The following is a 17,323-nucleotide window of genomic DNA, read 5'->3' on the forward strand; positions in this document are numbered from 1 at the left end:
TGTCCTGGAACTCGGTAGGAAGACCAACCTGGCCTTGAACTCACAGAGATCCACATGCCTCTGCCTCCGAGTGCTGGGATTAAAGGTGTGCACCATCTGTATGTTGTTTATTTTAAAGTTGTCAGACTCAAGGCTGTGCAGGCAAGCTTGGCTGTGAGCAATTTTCTACTCTAAACTTCTAGTTTGGGCAGGAGAGGGTGGGTGGGTAACTGAGCAGGGTTTGGTTGCAGGTGACAGCTAGACCAGCAGGCATTAGCAGGAGCCTGATTTTTAAAAATTATTTATTTATAAATTATTATTATTATTATTTTGTAGCAGGACCTAAACTGGCTCCAGGCATCTTTGAAAATGAACAGCTAGATTTCATTTCTAACAGGGCTCGTCAAGAAGGCTAGACTGGGCAGCAAGTCTCAGGGATTCTCCTGTCTCTGCCTCTGCAGTGCAGGGGTTGCAGGCCCTGCTGCCTCACCCAGCTTTCTGTGTGGGTGCAAGGATCAGAGCTCAGGTCCTCAAGTTTGTGCAGGGAGCACTTTAACTCGACGAGACGTCACCTCAACATGAGTCCTTTCTAGGTTAGCTCTTCCTGTGTGCACACGTGTGCAGTGGACACGTGTGTGCATCGTGCACACACACATGTGCTTATACCTTGGCATTACATGTTATTTTCTTTGACTTTTTCCCACTACATTAAAAAAAAAAGCCCATTTTCCCACAAAATGCCATCTTTTCCATTAAAATTAGACTAATTGCCTTGGGGCTAGAAAGACTGGCTTTGAACCCGTTTTTCACCTGAATGGATTTTTAGTGCTTCAAACAGAGATGCGTTTTGCATTTAGAATCCTTTTCTGTGCTAATACCCTGAAGGGATTTTTTTCTTGTGAAGGGAGCAATTTAAAAATCTGAAAATGAATTATTGCAATTGAACATTTCATCTCTGGACTTTCTTACACTTTTCAAATACTAGCCAAATATTTATCATTAGGAGATGGATTGGAAATAGCAATGGCGAGAGTTGAAATGCCCCAAGCATTTTATTGATTTGCCCAGAGTAGGTAAACACATTAAATTAGAAATCTGCCCAGTTCCATCTCAGAGGCCAGGAAAGTCTGAGGCAGGCTCTGGCATTCAGCGCAAACTGTGGGAGAGATGATTTTTAGGTAAACCAAAGTAACAGGTTTCATCCTGGTATCTTAAAGACCTTTGTATTACTCTTATTTGTGTGTGTGTGTGTGTGTGTGTGAGCTCAGAGGACAATTTATGGGAGACAGGTCTCTCCTTTCACTTCATAGTGGTCTGAGGACCAAATTCAGGTCATCAGGTCTGGTGGCAAACATTTTGATTGGCAGAGCCATCTTGCCAGCCTACCATGGAATTGTCACAAATAACTGCCAGTGCACTTTGTTTTGCTTGCTTCCTCCCTCCTTTTCCTTTATCTTTTTTTCAAACAGGGCGTACTAGGTAGCTCTGGCTGGTTGGCAGTCCTATATCCTAGCATTAAAACTATCAGCGCTATACTTGCTTTTTTTTTTTTAAACAAGAAAAAAAAAATCAAATCTAGTTCAAAAACAAAACAAAAAGAACCCCACCCCTAAGCACAGCTCCCATCTTAAAAAGAATTAGAAACGGTTTATTCTGTGAAAGGGTCTGGATCGGCTCAGGAGGCCCAACACCAAATTCTCAGCACAAAGGAGATTCATTTGCTCCAGAAAGACAAAGACTTCAGACTGATGAAGAGGAAGAAGGGGAAGGGAACAAGGGAGAAGGGAAAGGCATTTGTCCCAGATTGGGGTGGGGTGAGAAAAGGACTCTGGGTAGAGCTAGACCTCAGCCTCAGGAGGAGGAAGTAGTCAAATAGGGGAATAGTAGACTAGCGTTAGGAATGTAATCTAAAACCCCGGGCAGAGGGAATGGGGGAAGGGCAAGGCTTGCCAGACCCACGTTTGCCATGCTCGAGCTGGCTAGAGCTTTTTCATTCCGGAGCCAATTTGAGTGACCATAAATGGTCCTGGAACACAGTTTGGGTTAACCCAAACTCCATGTTTCCTATGGCAGCAGTTCTATAGTTTTACAGAAAAAGGGTCAAACGTCAAGGGACGCTTAGAATGCGTCAGTGGATGCCTCAGAGAAAGGCCGCTCTCGGCAGGATAGTGAAGAGTTTCTACAGGCCTCCCGCGCTGCAGGATGACATTCTTAGCTTTTGGGTCAGGGAAGCCTGTGATCTACTAAGTTAGCAGATTCCAGGGATTTCCAGTTTATTACTCAAAGGTTATTAAGTTGCTAACCAGACACGGAGGAATTGCATGGGAGGGGGCCGGGGTGGATAGTCTGCGATAAGGCAATGATCACAGGACCTGCAACATTCCAACGCCCCCTCCCCACTGCAGTCCTGATCTGTCAATCAGGTGTTGCTTCTTCGCAGGAATTCTTGTTGACACCAGCTGTCTGGATTCATTTTGTAATCCAAAAGTGCAAATTTTGAGATGATTCACCAGAAAGGTCTCTTTTTATTTTATTTTATTTTATTTTATTTTATTTTATTTTATTGTTTTTAAGAAAATTTTCTTTTGGTTAAAAATATGTTTATTGTTTTGCTCAGCTGTCAGGGGAGATTATGAGCCTGCTGTTGAGAAGTAACAGATAAAGGAAAAGGTTGGAAGCTCTTTGCAGTGGTGTCTGGGATTTCCAGCCACGGTCGACCCAAGGCTGTGTGGTACTGTTCACCCCACGAGCATCTCCTGAACGCGTGATCATATCTCCCTCACAGTGAAAAGGGCTTCTCTCGGAAGGTTCTCAGAAACACCTCTTTACACCTCTATTTCCTTGGCCTTTTATGGAGCCTTGACTACAGTATAAAATGCTTAACAAAATCCAGTGGGTATGTGGGAGGCATCCTTGCTTTAGTGAATGAGAGGACAGAGAAATAACGCACAAGACTCTTTAATTAATTTATTTTCTTTTTTTGATGACCCAGGGACTAAATACAGTGAATTGCCTAAACTTTCTTTTCTTTTTTTTTTTTTTTTTTTTTTTCTTTTTTTCTGGCTTTGTAACCCTGATAGACTAGGAACTCTTATGCAGTCCAGGCTGGCCTTCAACTCAGAGAACCACCTACCTGCCTCTGCCTCTGGGCTTAAAAGCTTGTACCACCATAGCTGGTGTCCAGGTCACCTTTCAGTCGCTGTAAGGAGACACTGTGACCATGGCAGCTCTCCTAAGAGAAAGCATTTAATTGGGGCTGGCTTAGAGTTTCAGAGAGGCAATCTAGTATCATCAGCGGTGGCACCCAGGCAGACATGGCATTGGAGAAGGAGCTGAGAGTTCTGCATCTGGAACCCCAGGCAGCAGGAAGAGAGAGACACTGGGCCTGGCTTGGGCTTTTGAAACCTCAGAGCCCACCCACCAGTGACATACATCCTTAACAGGGACACACCTCCCAATCCCTCCCAAGTAGTGCCACTCCGAAAAGACTAAGAATTCAAAGATACAAGCCTATAGGAACCATTCTTACTCAGACCACCACACCTGGCTTCTCTTTAGGATGACACGGTCGTGCAGTTGACTAGCTGTCATAGTGGTGAGGAAGGGTTTGTGGATGGTGAATATATTCACCTTTGAGACCAGCATTTCTCAACCTTCCTAACGTTGCTGCAACCCTTTAATACAGTTAGTTCCTCATGTTGTGGTAACTCCCAATCATAGAACTATTTCATTGATTTTTTTCATAACCGTAATTTTGCTACCATTAAGTAATTGTATGGTTTTCTGATGGTCTTAGGCAACCCATATGAAGGGATCATTTGACCTCCAAAGGGGTCTCAACCTATAGGTTGAGAATGGCTGCTTTAGGCCATGTGCACGATGAATACATTCACCATTGAGATCATCATAGCAAGCAACATTTACTGGGTGTACTTCAAGGAGCAGCAGTCTGGACAGTAACATGGGAACTTTATTCTATTGTTCCAAGTGGCAGGCTGACCCGGGGGTGCCATGGAGAACCAGATAAGCAGGAGGACAAACCCAAGCATACCAGTGAAAGAATCAGCACCTTGCAGGGACCAGGAGGAGCCCTAGAAGCCAGCGGGACATCATTCTGAAAGAGCGCGCCTTCAGCCCTGCACACGACACCAAGCCCACGTTTCTGTGGTTTATCTTGTTTTTAAAAACCTGAGTTGAAAGGTTACCCCAAGATACTTGCTGTGGCAGCAGGAACTGTCCTGCCTAAAAACACTTCCTCTTGGTGCCTCTGTCTGGTTCATCTGACTTCTCCCTCCATCTGATGAGGGCTGCAGAAGGTGTCATCATTGCAGTTTTTGATAACGATTTGAGACGTGGAGACATTTTGGCACACACATCTCTGGGGTCAGCAAGAACACTCTGTGTGTGTGTGTGTGTGTGTGTGTGTGTGTGTGTGTGTGTGTGTGTACTCACAGGCATTCCAGAGAATAGCCTAAGATATAGTTCCTCATTCTTGCAAGACAGGGTCTGACTAGCCTGGAACTCCACAAGTAGGTTGTACTGGCTGACTGGAACCCCCAGGAGTCCGCCAGACTTTGCCTCACTAGTGCTGGCAGTATAACTACCAGGGCTGGAGAGAGTGCTCAGCTCACAACCAAAATATAAAAGAACTACCAAGCCTGACTTTTTTGGGGGGTGGAGTGGGGGGGTTGGAGGTGGGTTGATGTAGCCTCAGGCTGACCTTGAACTCCTGATCCCCCAGCTTCTAGCTGGGGTCACACCTGTGCACCATTATCCCAGGTATTGAACTTGGGGCATCTGAAGTGCTCATTCTAAGTGTTTTTGGTTCTGATGTGGGTTCTGAAAATCAAAACCAAGTCCTCTGCTGGCAAGACAACTGAGCTATCTTCTCAGCCCTCAGCTAAAGGATTTAAAGGTATCTGTACCTATTGATCCTTTTAAAGGCTACTTACTTATTTTAACGTGTTTAAGAACAAACTAGCCCCTTCCCTGGCAGTACTTTTTGCAAGAGCTCATTGCTGAGCCCGAGAACGTGTCTCATTTGACAGCTCTAGGGTATGAGCTAGCATGTGAGAGTCACTGGTACTGTGGTTCCCAGATCAGAAGAGACGAGTCTCTCCTGCTACCCTGTCATGGTGACTAAGGACAAGTGTCTTCTGAGCATCCCTGTGAGTCAGAAAGCTTGCCCCGTAATCAGGTTCTGGGTGTGTCCCTTATCAGTCACAATCAGCCTTAGCTGAGGCATGGCACCATTTAATCTGGTATCTTCAACCTTAGCTTGGGAGAGATATCAGCAGGGAAGAGCCACACATAGGGAACCCAAGCTCAAAACTGCCTAAAACCAGACACAGCGATTTGATGCCTTGCACACACACACACACAGAGGCACGCACGCACGCACGCTTTGGGACAGTGAGATGGGGTCAGTGGGCAGAGAAGAGATACTGATGCCAAGCTTAGAGCCCTGAATTTTATCCCTGGGACCTGGAGCGTGGAAGGAGAAAACTCACTCTTGCAAGTTCTCCTCTGGGTTCAATACGTGCACTGTGGCACATTGGCGCCCCCGCACCCATGCACAAACACACATCCACACACACGAAACAAATGTAATCTCAAATGTTGGCTTTACAAACTCCACACGTTCTTAACATTTAGCAATTTATTTATACATTGTGTAAGAAAAATAAAGGCTAGAAGGACATCAGGAGACTTCAGGGTTCATTAGAAGCCGCAGCACTCCCCAAGTAAATATCCAGCTCAATTGTAACAAGACACTGGGAGCTAATTTAACTAAGATATAAAAACATTAGTTAAATACAATTCTGGGGCAATATACATTATAGCTACAACTGTTTTTCTTTCTTCCTTTCTTTCTTTCTTTCTTTCTTTCTTTCTTTCTTTCTTTTAATAACAGTGGGATTCGTTCTGGTGTGTCGTCTTCTCTGTTATCTGAGGAGGGAGAGTCACTGTGCCGTCCTCGATCTCCAGGCTATGAAACTGAAGTACGTGTTTCCAGCATAGCAGATGGTGACCAGGAAGGCAAAGAACTGTGGAGAAGGAAGTGTGGTAGAGACAGGGCTTCAGCAGGCGGTCTGACTCGAAAGAGTGTTTCCCTCCACTGTGTCTGGTGTTCAGACTGCCTTGGACTTGATCCAGGGTTCCTTCTCTAAACCCACTTTATTGCTTCAATAGCCTTTTTCTTTAAAATTCATCATGATCATCATCATGATGTATGTGTTGGTAAGAGAACAATCTGTGAGGATCCACTTTCTTTTTACCATGCAGGTCCCTAGGACCAAACTCAGGTCATCAGGTACGGTGGCACACACCAGTACCGACTGGGCCATCCCTCCCTCTGTTTCCTTTTCTGGTGTGTTCTGGCCCCACTGATTGAGTTTCTGGGACAGGTCTGAGGACTCCTCAGGGAGTTCACTGAGGGGTCATGATGGAGCTGTGGGCGCCTAATCTAGTTCAGGTAACCTTAGACAGGGCTCAGCCTCCAGTGTCTGCCACCAGCTCTTAGACACGAGGCGAGCCAGCCTCTGCCGTATACACCCAGCCAGTGTTTGTGTCTATGAATCTCGAATCTCAATTTGCACATCTCTGTTAGGAGGAGCTAGGCGGGGTTTCAGATGCAGGAAGGGAGGTTGTCACTGTTTCTCTGTCCTACAAGGGTCCCAACTGCATGCCATACCTTCAGCCATTACTCTCCTCAGCTGCCATATACTGGCTCATTCTTGCTGTATGTTAACCCAAGCCCAACCTATAAGTTTTAATGCCTTGTTGGCTATCAACCAGTTGACTGTTGTTTTGTTGCTATTACAAGTAAGTGGTCTTTGAATCTTGCAGATAACATGACCCCCTCCCTGATCCCGAACAGGCTGGCCCTGGGAGGAAGTTTCTGGAGGATACGGGTGGTGTTTGGGAGGACTCACTCACCGAGGAGGCTGCCCAGCTGTTGAAGTTGTGCCCTTCCTTCTCTGGGGAGACAGAAGATGCGTCCACTATGGCAGCTGAGAAGTACAAGACGAAGGCACTGCCATTAAAGCACAGGCCCTGCGAAGAGGGGCAGACTGTTGAGGGAAGGGGACCTCACGACAGGCAGGAGCTGTACTCTGGTGTGCAAGGGAACCAAGTGGACAGCTAGGGAGGGCCAGGACAGAAGCGTGTCACTGCAGCCCAGCTCGGGATGCCACCAGAGATGGTAAGGTTTTCAAGGGAGCTACTGAAAATTTACATTCAACAGAAACAGCTCGATTTTATAAGTTACAAACAAAAGTGGACACTGTATGTAGTATGTGCTGCTTAATACATTGCCTATAGTCATTTAAGCCTAGAAAGAAAGAGTAGAGGGGGCGGGTCCTATTTCCCCAGATGGTTCCTCTGACTTAGTTTCCTGTCTAGGGATTTAGAGAGGCTCATATACCTTCATCATTTGTCAAATGACATACTTCCCACCTTTTAAAAAATGGTTGCGCGGCAAGCACTTGGGAGGCAGAGGTGGCAGGGGCGGCAGAGGCAGGAGGCAGGAGGCAGGAGGCAGGAGGCAGAGGCAGGTGGATCTCTGTGAGTTTGAGGTGAGCCTCATGTACACAGTGGGTTCCAGGACAGCCAGGCTACACAGGGAGACCTTGTCTCAAACAAAACAAAAACAAACAAACAAACAAAACACCTAAAAACGTTAAAAGAAAACCAAATCTATTCAAATGGTGACTAAGCAGGTTCCAATTTGGTCAGAACAATGTTAAGGAAAAAGAGGCTGTCCTAGCTAGAATGTAGCTCAGTTGGCGGTATGCTTGCCGGGCATGTGTGCAACCATGGCTTCTATCCCTAGCACTGGATAACCCAGGTGTCATGGTACATGCCTGTAATCCCAGCACTCTGGAGGTGGGGGTAGGGAGAAGTTCAAGGTCGTAGTTAGAGACCAGCCTGGGCTACTAGACCTGGTCAGAAACAAACAAACTCCAAACAACAGAACAAAGAACCCAGCTTCTCAGAGGTTAAACCAAAAGAAAGGATGGTTAGGGAGGTGAAGCTGGGGTGGGGTGGGGGAGAGGGGTGGGGGCGGCATAGCATCATGCTGTCCTGCTGCTGTGAATAGATGCCTGGGACACAGGTGCAGCTCAGACTGGCTAGACCCTCCAGCTCCTGTTGGATCTCAAACATCTCTGTGCCACAGATCCGAGCTTCAGAGAACACAGAACCTTAACAAAGGTGGCCAGCTGCTCTTTGTGGAGAGAAGAGGAGGGAGGCCAGAGTTCCCTCCTGAAATTCCATCCTGCTTTGCTCTGAAAGCACTCTGTATTCTCTGGCATTAAAGGTGCATACAGATAAAAGCTTGGCTGGCTTGCTGCTTTGTTTAGCCTCCAGCCTGTGTGACTGGGGCCCTCAGTTTAAGGATGACTTATTTCTGACAGGAGAACGTCCGATCAGTGTCCCGGCAGGTTGCTATGGGCCAGGACTAGACACCAATTTCCAAGGAGAGTTTGTAAGAAGTGACTGAGAGCAGCTTCCCGTGCCGGGGAGTTTACTCTAACCGGGCAGGTCACCACCCTCTGAAGTGACCCAGTCTCTACTGTAATGTTTTAGGCAGTCCCATGTCAGGGGTTGGAGAGGTGGCTCAGCAGTTAAGAGCTCTTCCAGAGAACTGAGGTTGGGGTCCCAGCTCCACATGGCAGCTCACAACCACTTGTAACTCTAGTCTCAGAGGATCTGATGCCTCTGCGGGTGTCCCTGAGCTCCTGCATGCACCCGAATAAAATAAGTATACACTAAACAACAACAACAACAACAAAAAGTTCTTTTTAGCTGAGGGCACTAAATCAACATGGAAGATACTAACCAAAGATCAAGAGATTCAGTCAGACACATATTCTATGTGCTTGCATGTGTGTGTGTGTGTGTGTGTGTGTGTGTGTGTGTGTGTGTGTGTGTTACCTTTACCTGCTGCTGAGCCATCTTGCCACCCACTGCAGCTTCTTCCATGGGTCCTAGAGATCTGAGGCAGGCCCTCGGGCTTGTGTGGGAAGCGCTTTATCAACTGAACCATCTGAGCCTCAACTTATCCCAGCTTCTCCTCCTCCTCCTCCTCTTCTTCTTCTTCTTCTTCCTCCTCCTCCTCTTTTCCTTCTTTCACTTCTTACTTTTCTTTAATGTGTGTGTTTGCCTGACTATAATATGTTTGTGTAACCATGTATGTGCAGGGCCCTTGGACGCCAGGAGAGGACAACGGATCACCTAGACATGGAGTTAGAGGGTTTTGAGCTGTCATGTGGGTGCTAGGAATTGAGCGTCGGTCCTCTATAAAGAGCAGCAAATGCTTTTAACCACCGAGCCCCCAGATTTAAGCTTTAAACTGGCCTGGTGATATTTGCTTATGCACAGTACTTCCTCGATCAAAAAAATTTAAATTACACTTATTTATTTTGTGCATATGCTTGTACCAGGGTATGGGATCAAGTAAAGATCAGAGGAGAACTTTTGGGACTTGGTACCACCCCCCTCCCCCCCGCCCCCCCTGCCCCCCGCCCCCCCCCCCCGCCCCATTCCACCATATGGAACCCAGGGATCAAACTCTGGGCATCAGTCTTGGAGGTGAGCACCTCTCCTGCTGAGCCATCTAGTTGTCCTTGGGTTTTGGTATTCAAGTTTCCCTCTGTAGCTCAGGCTAGCCTAGAACCGGAGGCCATCCTGCCTCAGCCTCCTGGATGTGGGGATCAGAGGTGTGACCTGATTCTCCACTCCCTGTCCACTTCTGAAGACAAAAAGGCCCCTTAGAGGCTACCTCAGATATCAGCAGGAACCGCAGCTCTGCAGACAGTAAACTCCTGAGATGACCAACAGTCCTCCTTGAGACACATGACCCAAATCAAGTAACTTGGGGATTTATTCCTCTTTCATGGAACGAATGAGCTGAAGCAGTTAGAACCAGTCTGGCTGCCTCCTTCCAGCTCAGGAACACTGGTCATCTCCAGGGTCTTTCTGTTCTCTGTGGGGCTAAGAGGTATCCCTGGGCACAGGTGCACCTCAGCTAAGGGATCAAGAATTCTCCCACCGGACGTGGTGGCCCACGCCTTTAACTCCAGCACTCGGGAGGCAGAGGCAGGCGGATTTCTGAGTTCGAGTCTAGCCTGGCCTACAGAGTGAGTTCTAGGACAGCCAGGGCTACACAGAGAAACCCTGTCTTGAAAAAAACCAAAAAAAAAAAAAAAAAAAAAAAAAAAAAAAAAAAGAATTCTCCCAGTGTCAAAGGCACGAGCCAGGGACTGGGCATGCCATGTCTTCTATAGCAGGAGCAACCTTCGGGTATAAGGCTGACCTAGGGGCAGGAGGCTAGGAAAGGCATGTCACTGAGGGAGAGGGAGCGGGGCCCCAGCCCTGGTGGCTGCTGAGAGGGTGGGGGGAAGGATGTGGCAGACAGAGCTGGCTGACCTGCAGACATTCACTTCTCCAAAGTCACCAGCTCTGGCCAGCAAGGACTAACGGACATTCAGCTACTGGAAGGGACAATGGCTTTCCTTTCCTTTATGTATATTCATCAATTTTCATTTTGACATTAAATCTCACGTAGCCCAGGTTGGCTTCCAACTCATTATTTATCTGAGAACCCTTTAGCCTTTACCTCCTGAAGGCTGGGATTGCAGGTGTGCACACACGGTTTTTATGGGGGATCGGACCCAGGGCTTCATGCACACTAGGCAAAGACCCCACCCACTGAGCTACATGCCCAGACCCACCTCCATCACTTCTTTGTCCTCTTTCACTAGGTTGTCACAGCTGCTATTTTATGAAAGAATCAGCTATTTTTGAATCCAACATCCAAATGAGTCTGCCCTTCCTAGTGTCCTAGGGGAATCAGGACACTGACTCCCGGGGCCCTCTGTGTGCTCCTGGTCACAAGCACTTGCTTGGGATCACTTTCAGACCCAGATCCAGATGTCTGAAAATGCCAATGGAGATTCTTCGCTTTGGGGTGTGGGGAAACAACCACAAGTTAATCTGTTTTGAAAGTGAAAGGAGACTTGCCTCTGGTTGGGTTTACTTGAACTCTAGAGGCAGCTCAGAAGGAAGAGGGGCAGGGACACTTTGAACAATGAAGGCAGTGTATGAAAGCCCTCGGACCACAGCTCTCAAAGAGGATGGCCTTCAAAGTGCGGAGCCAGATGTGTGTGTGTGTGTGTGTGTGTGTGTGTGTGTGTGTGTTGGAAACAAACATAGTAAATCGGTATGCCTTTTGAGTTCTGTTTTATCCATGTAGTACCACTTTTAAAAAATTTTATTATCATTTTAAGTGATGACCTTGATGACCTTGAACCCACTGTTCGGCCAGCTTGGCTTCAAACTTGAGGTCTTCTTGCTTCCATTTCCCATGTTCCGAGAAATTGCTAGAATTATAGGCATGTGCCACCATATCTATGTGTCTGTTTGTCTATGTGTCTGTCTGTCTGTCTGAAACAAGGCCTAGTATATTGTAGACTGATCTCCAACTCTATATGCAGCTGAAAACGATTTTGACTTTCTGATTCTCCTGCTTCTACTTCCCAGTGCTGACATTATAGATGTGAGCCACCATGCCTATGTATGCGGTGCTTTGTGTATGCCAGGTAAGTGCTCTCTCAACCGATAGGGCACTTCCAACTCCCTAGCAAGACTGCACACTCTTGCCAGAAGACTGTGTGATCACTGTTGTCTAACCTGTGGATGGCGTGCTCTCTGGAGCCAGGACAAGAATCCAAACCCCTTAACTATTCTTGTTTCCAAGTGGGAAGACACTCACTTTACTCATCTGTGTTTCTGTGGTGCTGGGGTTTAAATACAAGACCAGGAACATGGCAGGCAGGTGCCTTGCCCTGCTCTACTCCGGACCCATCTACCACACTGTGTGTTTTCTTTGCAACAGGACATAGAGACCAAAGCTTCCCACACTCCGGTTTCACCCAGACGCCTGCCACGTGTTTGTTTTAACAGCCTGGATCCTTTTTCTTTAGTCGTGCACATAGAAAGAAGGAAGGAAATCAGGAGACACTGTTGCCCTGACCCACCTGTTTGCAGGTGACACTGAGTATCGTGACAGAATCCAGCTTTCCTTGACTCAGTTTGTCTGGGAACCTTGTTCATTCCTAGGTGTGCTGGCTTCACTCTCAGGCCATCGGGTAAGCAGGGACCACCTACTGCTGCTGGCTTCTCCAGCACTGGCCTGCCCCACGTGAGCAGAGGTGACCCCAAATCCACAAGAAGAGACACCTGCTGTCCCACCTCACGGCCCCAGGCAGGTGCCGCCCCTGAGACACCTGCTGTCCCACCTCACAGCCCCGGGCAGGTGCCACCCCGAGGTGTCCTTACCACTGTGGTCCAGGGCACCTGGGGAATCCTGGTGTAAGTCAGGGTGATGTAGACAATGAGGAAGAAGACGGTGAGGACCCAGTAGAAGACAGCCACAAACATTACCCAGCCAAAAGCAGGGACTCTAAAATACTCAGTGCCAGCGATGAGAGTCCACACCAGCAGTCCCAAGACCTGCAGAGTAGCAGAGGTGGTGCAGAGAGGGGGGCGGAAAGAGAGAGAGTGAGATACAGAGGAAGTCATTAGTCACAATGCCCCACACAACCTGTACATATTATACACACATGCCCACCCATGTAGACATATCCCCAATATACATAATAAAAACATTTTAAAAAAGATTTATTTATTTTTATGATTACACTGTAGCACACCAGAAGAGAGCACCAGATCCCATTACAGATGGTTGTGAGCCACCATGTGGTTGCTGGGAAATGAACTCAGGACCTCTGGAAGAGCAGTCAGTGCTCTTAACCCTTGAGCCATCTTTCCAGCCACGACCCGCTCTCCCCCTCCGCCACCCCACCCCCCCCCCCCGTACAAATCCTTTCACCACATCTCTAAGCTGTGCAGCAGTCAGCCTGTGCATCATATCCCAAGAGGCAGCCCCTGGAAAACGTGGGGCTTTGGCTGTGGTGTAGTGTCACCCAGGCCAGCCTCCCCCCTTCTGTGGTAGCTTTCTTTGTGCTAAACAAAGTAGTTTGGCCTCCTGGCCTTTCACATCACAGCCTGGGTTATTTTAGACAGAGATAGATTAGAAAAGAAAGCAGGGACGGCAGCTAGCTCCGATCTGCTGTGATGCTTTAAATGGCCAATTTGGAGAGCACGCCTTTTGTCACTCAGTGCATTCTGGGAAATTCTGCGGTGAAGCTGTTATGTTACAGAGGTCAATCAGAGCCATCTGGGTTAGCAACGTGCTCCCTGAGCACCTACTCTCAATTGTGTGTGATGCTGGGCACTTAGGTCACAGATAGGAGAGAGGCACAGCGTCATTAAACCTGTCATGTGTTAGACACACTATTCAGGTCTGACCAACGATGACTGTGACTAGATACAGCTCATGGCCTGAATCAGATGATGATGATGATGATATTAATGGTGGTGGTGGGATGTGTGAAGACCAGAAGTCAATTCTAGGTGTTGTTCCTCAGGAGCCATTCAGGGTCTCTCACGGGGACCCCGGGTTTGTCACTTCTGACCTCCTGTCTCTGCCTCCTGCACATGCCTGTTTCTTTTTGTGTGAACACTGGGGATGGAACTCAGGTCCCCATGTTTGTGAGACAGGTACTTTACTAATGGAGCCACAACCCCAGCTCACACGACCTGTTTCATGCAGCAGACAGACACAGCCCTGCTCTTTGCCTTGCCCCTTACCTGTGATGTCATGCTTAAAAGACAGCCTCAGGCATGAAGCCTAAAATAGTCACATTCACAGAAAATGTCTGCCAGCTCCCACTTCACACCCCACACTCTCTGCTTCAGAAAATACGTACGCAGGCACGCACATATGCACGTGCACACTTGGGGTTTTGTCTTTTCAAACAAAGCAGGTTATTACCACATGATGCTGGAGACCGTAAGAGAAAGAAAAGTGCATTTCCTCCTGGGATCCACATTGACTCCAACCTGCTGCCTCCCCACATCTGCTCAGTTGTCCCCTTCAGACTCAGGGACTCTCTTCCAGCCAGCCCTTTATCTCTTCTGTCTCTCAGAGTCTGTCAGCATGCTCGGCCACCACCTCCATTTATCCACTAGGGGGCACCCGCATACTGCTGATGGATGACCAGGCCAGCGGAACCAGGGCAGACCAGGGTGGGCTGTCTGCCCAGTGTGAAACAGAGGTGGTGGAAGGACTTGACTTCCACTGTTAGCATCGGTTGCCACATATTGCCTGAGAAAAGGATGGACTGATGCAAAGACTTAATCCCCATGTCCTTGGACTCTGTGTGATGTTCTCGCAGAGATTTTACTGAGGTGTGCTTCAAGAGCTACAGCAGAGCCACTAGTGAATGCACCCAGGGGCCTGGGGCCTTGGTGGCATCTCTAACAAGGCACATGGGCTCTCTGTTTCCGGTCTTGGAAGTGAGGAAATAGAGGTGTAGGATTTAGGGGTCTGGCTCCGAGATGGGGAGAATCAAATTTGCCTGATGAAGGCAGACTTCAAACCATATGGCTCTTGTTCCTACTCTGAGGGGGTGTCATGAGGACGTCTGTCCCCTAGCCACAGTGGTGCTAAGAACTTGGGACTTAGTTATTCTGACATTTCATGATCAAACAAAGATCTATATGGAGGCTGGACCATGGGACTCTGTTATTCCCAGCAGGCAGTGCGACAGGACTCTGCATACAAGGTGGGTGTTAAAATATGTCTAAAGACTGACTTTAGGCAGCATCTGTGACCCGTCACCATGGACACAGCTGCTTTTGAATTCTCCGAGCTCCTGTAAGGAACCCCGATAGACTCACTGCCTCACTAAAGCAGATCCGCATATGGCCTTTTGTCTGTACCCAATCTTTGGTGAGTGGTGAGACCACAGAGAATAACGTTACCAGTATACCAAGTTCCATGGAACTCTGCAGAGGTTAGCGGTCTCATGTTTATTCCGTCCATGAAACATAACCAAATGCTCTGCCCAAACTGCACGTTGGCAGGAAGAACTCATGGAGTCCTTGGTGGTAAAAGAGAGGGTCAGGGGCCTGTGCCTGGAATTAGCACCACGGTGCTCCAGAGAATGAAGTGATGCAGAGAAGTTGGCACACACTTTTTGGTCATGGCTGCATGGTGAATGTCGTGGGCTTTGAATCCCATACGGTCTCGGTCCCAACCATTCATTTTGCTACTGTAGTGTGGCCACGTTTTGTGGGAACTTTATTTACAAACAGGGTAGGCTAGATTTGGCTGGCAGGCTGCAATTAGCCAGGCTCTCCAAGTGTGTGGTCCCAGGCAGGGAGGTCCAACGTCAGCTAAGAACACAGACATGCAGATTCCATCTAGACCTGTCATTCAGCAATGCTGGGAAGAGGCAGGGCAAGGGGGTCACATTCCCTGTGCTCAGGCAGCTCAAGGGACTAGCCCCTCACTCACTCCCCGACCCTTCCCCTTTCTTCTTCCCTCCCTCGATTTTTTTCCTTTCTCCTTTCCCATTGAACAGTTCACACCTCAGGGGCTTGAGTGTGTGAGCTTAGACTCTGACTCAGTTAAGGTTTCTACTGCTACAATGAAACACCATGGCCAGAAAGCAAGCTTAAGAGGAAAGGGTTTATTGAACACCCTTCTACATTGTAACCCATCGAAAAAGGAACTCAGGACAGGAATTAGAACAGGGCAAGAACCTGGAAGCAGGAGCTGAGGCACAGGCTGTGGAGGGATGCTGTTTACTTGGCTTGCTCCCATGGCTTGTTCAGTCTGCTCTCTTAGAGAACCCGAGACCACCATCCCAGGGATGAAGCCACCCACAACAGGCTGAGCCCTCCCCCACCAATCACTAATTAAGAAACTGCCTTCCAGGCCTTCATACATCCTGGTCTTATGGAGGCCAGTTCTCCACGGTTTTCTCCTCTCAGATGACTTTAGCTTGTGTCAAGCTGACATAAGACTGTGCAGCGCCGACACTAATGACCCAGCTCTCAGATCTCCCAAAGAACATGCATCCATCACAGCAAGTGCTGTCAGTCAGTGAGGGATGCTCTGCTCCCGTGCGGGTCACCAAAGGGCAAGGCCTCAGACAAACCAGAAGGTCTGCAAGAACAAAGGATCCTGTGGTGAGGACTCTGCCCTGATTTCCTGATGCTCCAAGGCTGGCTCTGAGTGTTAAACCTGGGTGAAGCATTTTGATGCCAACCTGAAGCTCGGCTCTAGCTGACTCAGCATTTCCCCTCTGTGGGTGGTGTTTTCTTCTCTGACCTTCCCCGAGCCTCTGAATAAAGTGTTTCAACAACAACAACAACGGAGAAGGTGAGGGAAAAGGAAAGGGCTAAAGGAAGAAAGAGAGACACGGGCTCACAGAAGGAATGAGGGCTGAGGACTAACCTCGGCTGGTAGAGCACATCTCTAGCCAAGGTGTGAAGTCCAAGGTTTGATCCCTCACTCCACAGAAAACAAATGTGGTGGTGGGCACATCTGTAACTCTAGTTATATCGGAAGTGGAGGCAGGAGGATAAGAAGCCCTCAGCTTGGGGCTGAAGAAAAGGCTCAGTGGTTAAGAGCATGTATTGAGCTTGCAGAAGACCTGAGTTCAATTCCCAGTGCCCACACTGAGAGGCTCGCAACAGCTGGTAGCTTCAGGGGAATTTGATACCTCTGGCCCTCAAAGGCATCTGTACTCATATACATGTGAGCGCACATATGCCAACACGCATACACATATACATACACCCACACACATACACATATTCCCACACACAGGCACACAAACACACATACTCATACACATATACCCCACCACAAACACACATGCTTAAGGGTATATATATATATACACATATATATTCTTATGACTATATACATATATATATTCATAAGAAGCTCAAGTAAAATAATGCCGAAAAGCATCTCCTGTCCTGTGGAGAGCCACTGGCTCCCACTGCTGTGCTCAGCCCCTGCTCCATTAGCCCCTGCATGAGATGTCGCTCTCACACTGATCTGGGTTCTTTGAGAAAGGATGGGGGTCTTTTCCCACAGTCTTTCTGGGCTCTGGATGAGGCTAACTGGGGAGGAGAGGGGAGGAGTGTGACTGGAGTGCAGAACCACCAGTGGTCTCCAAAGCCATCTGCAGCCAGTGGCAGCGCCCAAGTCCATTGTCTTGTGCCCAAGAGCATCAAGGCAATCAGGGCAGGGCCGGAGCAGAACATAGATTCATTAAGGAAGGAAAGTAAGAAGGAACTCCTGAGAGTGGGCAGGCCTCCAAGCATAGGTCTGAAGATCTTTCTGCCCCAGAGCCTTTTGGCAGGATCCACAGGTCCACATCTTCCATGTATGGTTTTTTGTTTTTTGTTTTTTGTT

The 17,323-nt window shown here is 48.1% G+C and overlaps 1 protein-coding gene across 2 annotated transcripts in view; it reads right to left on the reverse strand.

Moving 5' to 3' along the window:
* Nucleotides 1–5,623: 5,623 nt before the first annotated feature.
* Cmtm8 (CKLF-like MARVEL transmembrane domain containing 8) overlaps nucleotides 5,624–17,323 on the reverse strand; it is a 54,810-nt gene continuing 43,110 nt past the window's right edge. Inside the window, exons 2-4 of one of the 2 annotated variants that reach the window (XM_011242999.2) lie at nucleotides 12,322–12,495; nucleotides 6,919–7,035; nucleotides 5,624–6,026 (exon numbers count right to left, since the gene is read on the reverse strand). In XM_011242999.2, coding sequence (XP_011241301.1) covers nucleotides 5,943–6,026; nucleotides 6,919–7,035; nucleotides 12,322–12,423 — 303 coding nt within the window. In that variant the 5' untranslated portion in view covers nucleotides 12,424–12,495 and the 3' untranslated portion in view covers nucleotides 5,624–5,942. The remainder of the gene's footprint in view (nucleotides 6,027–6,918; nucleotides 7,036–12,321; nucleotides 12,496–17,323) is intronic. The other variant, NM_027294.2, reaches the window with a different exon arrangement.

The sequence above is a fragment of the Mus musculus genome, chromosome 9 (assembly GCF_000001635.26).
Source record: "Mus musculus strain C57BL/6J chromosome 9, GRCm38.p6 C57BL/6J".
NCBI classification, from domain to species: domain Eukaryota; kingdom Metazoa; phylum Chordata; class Mammalia; order Rodentia; family Muridae; genus Mus; species Mus musculus.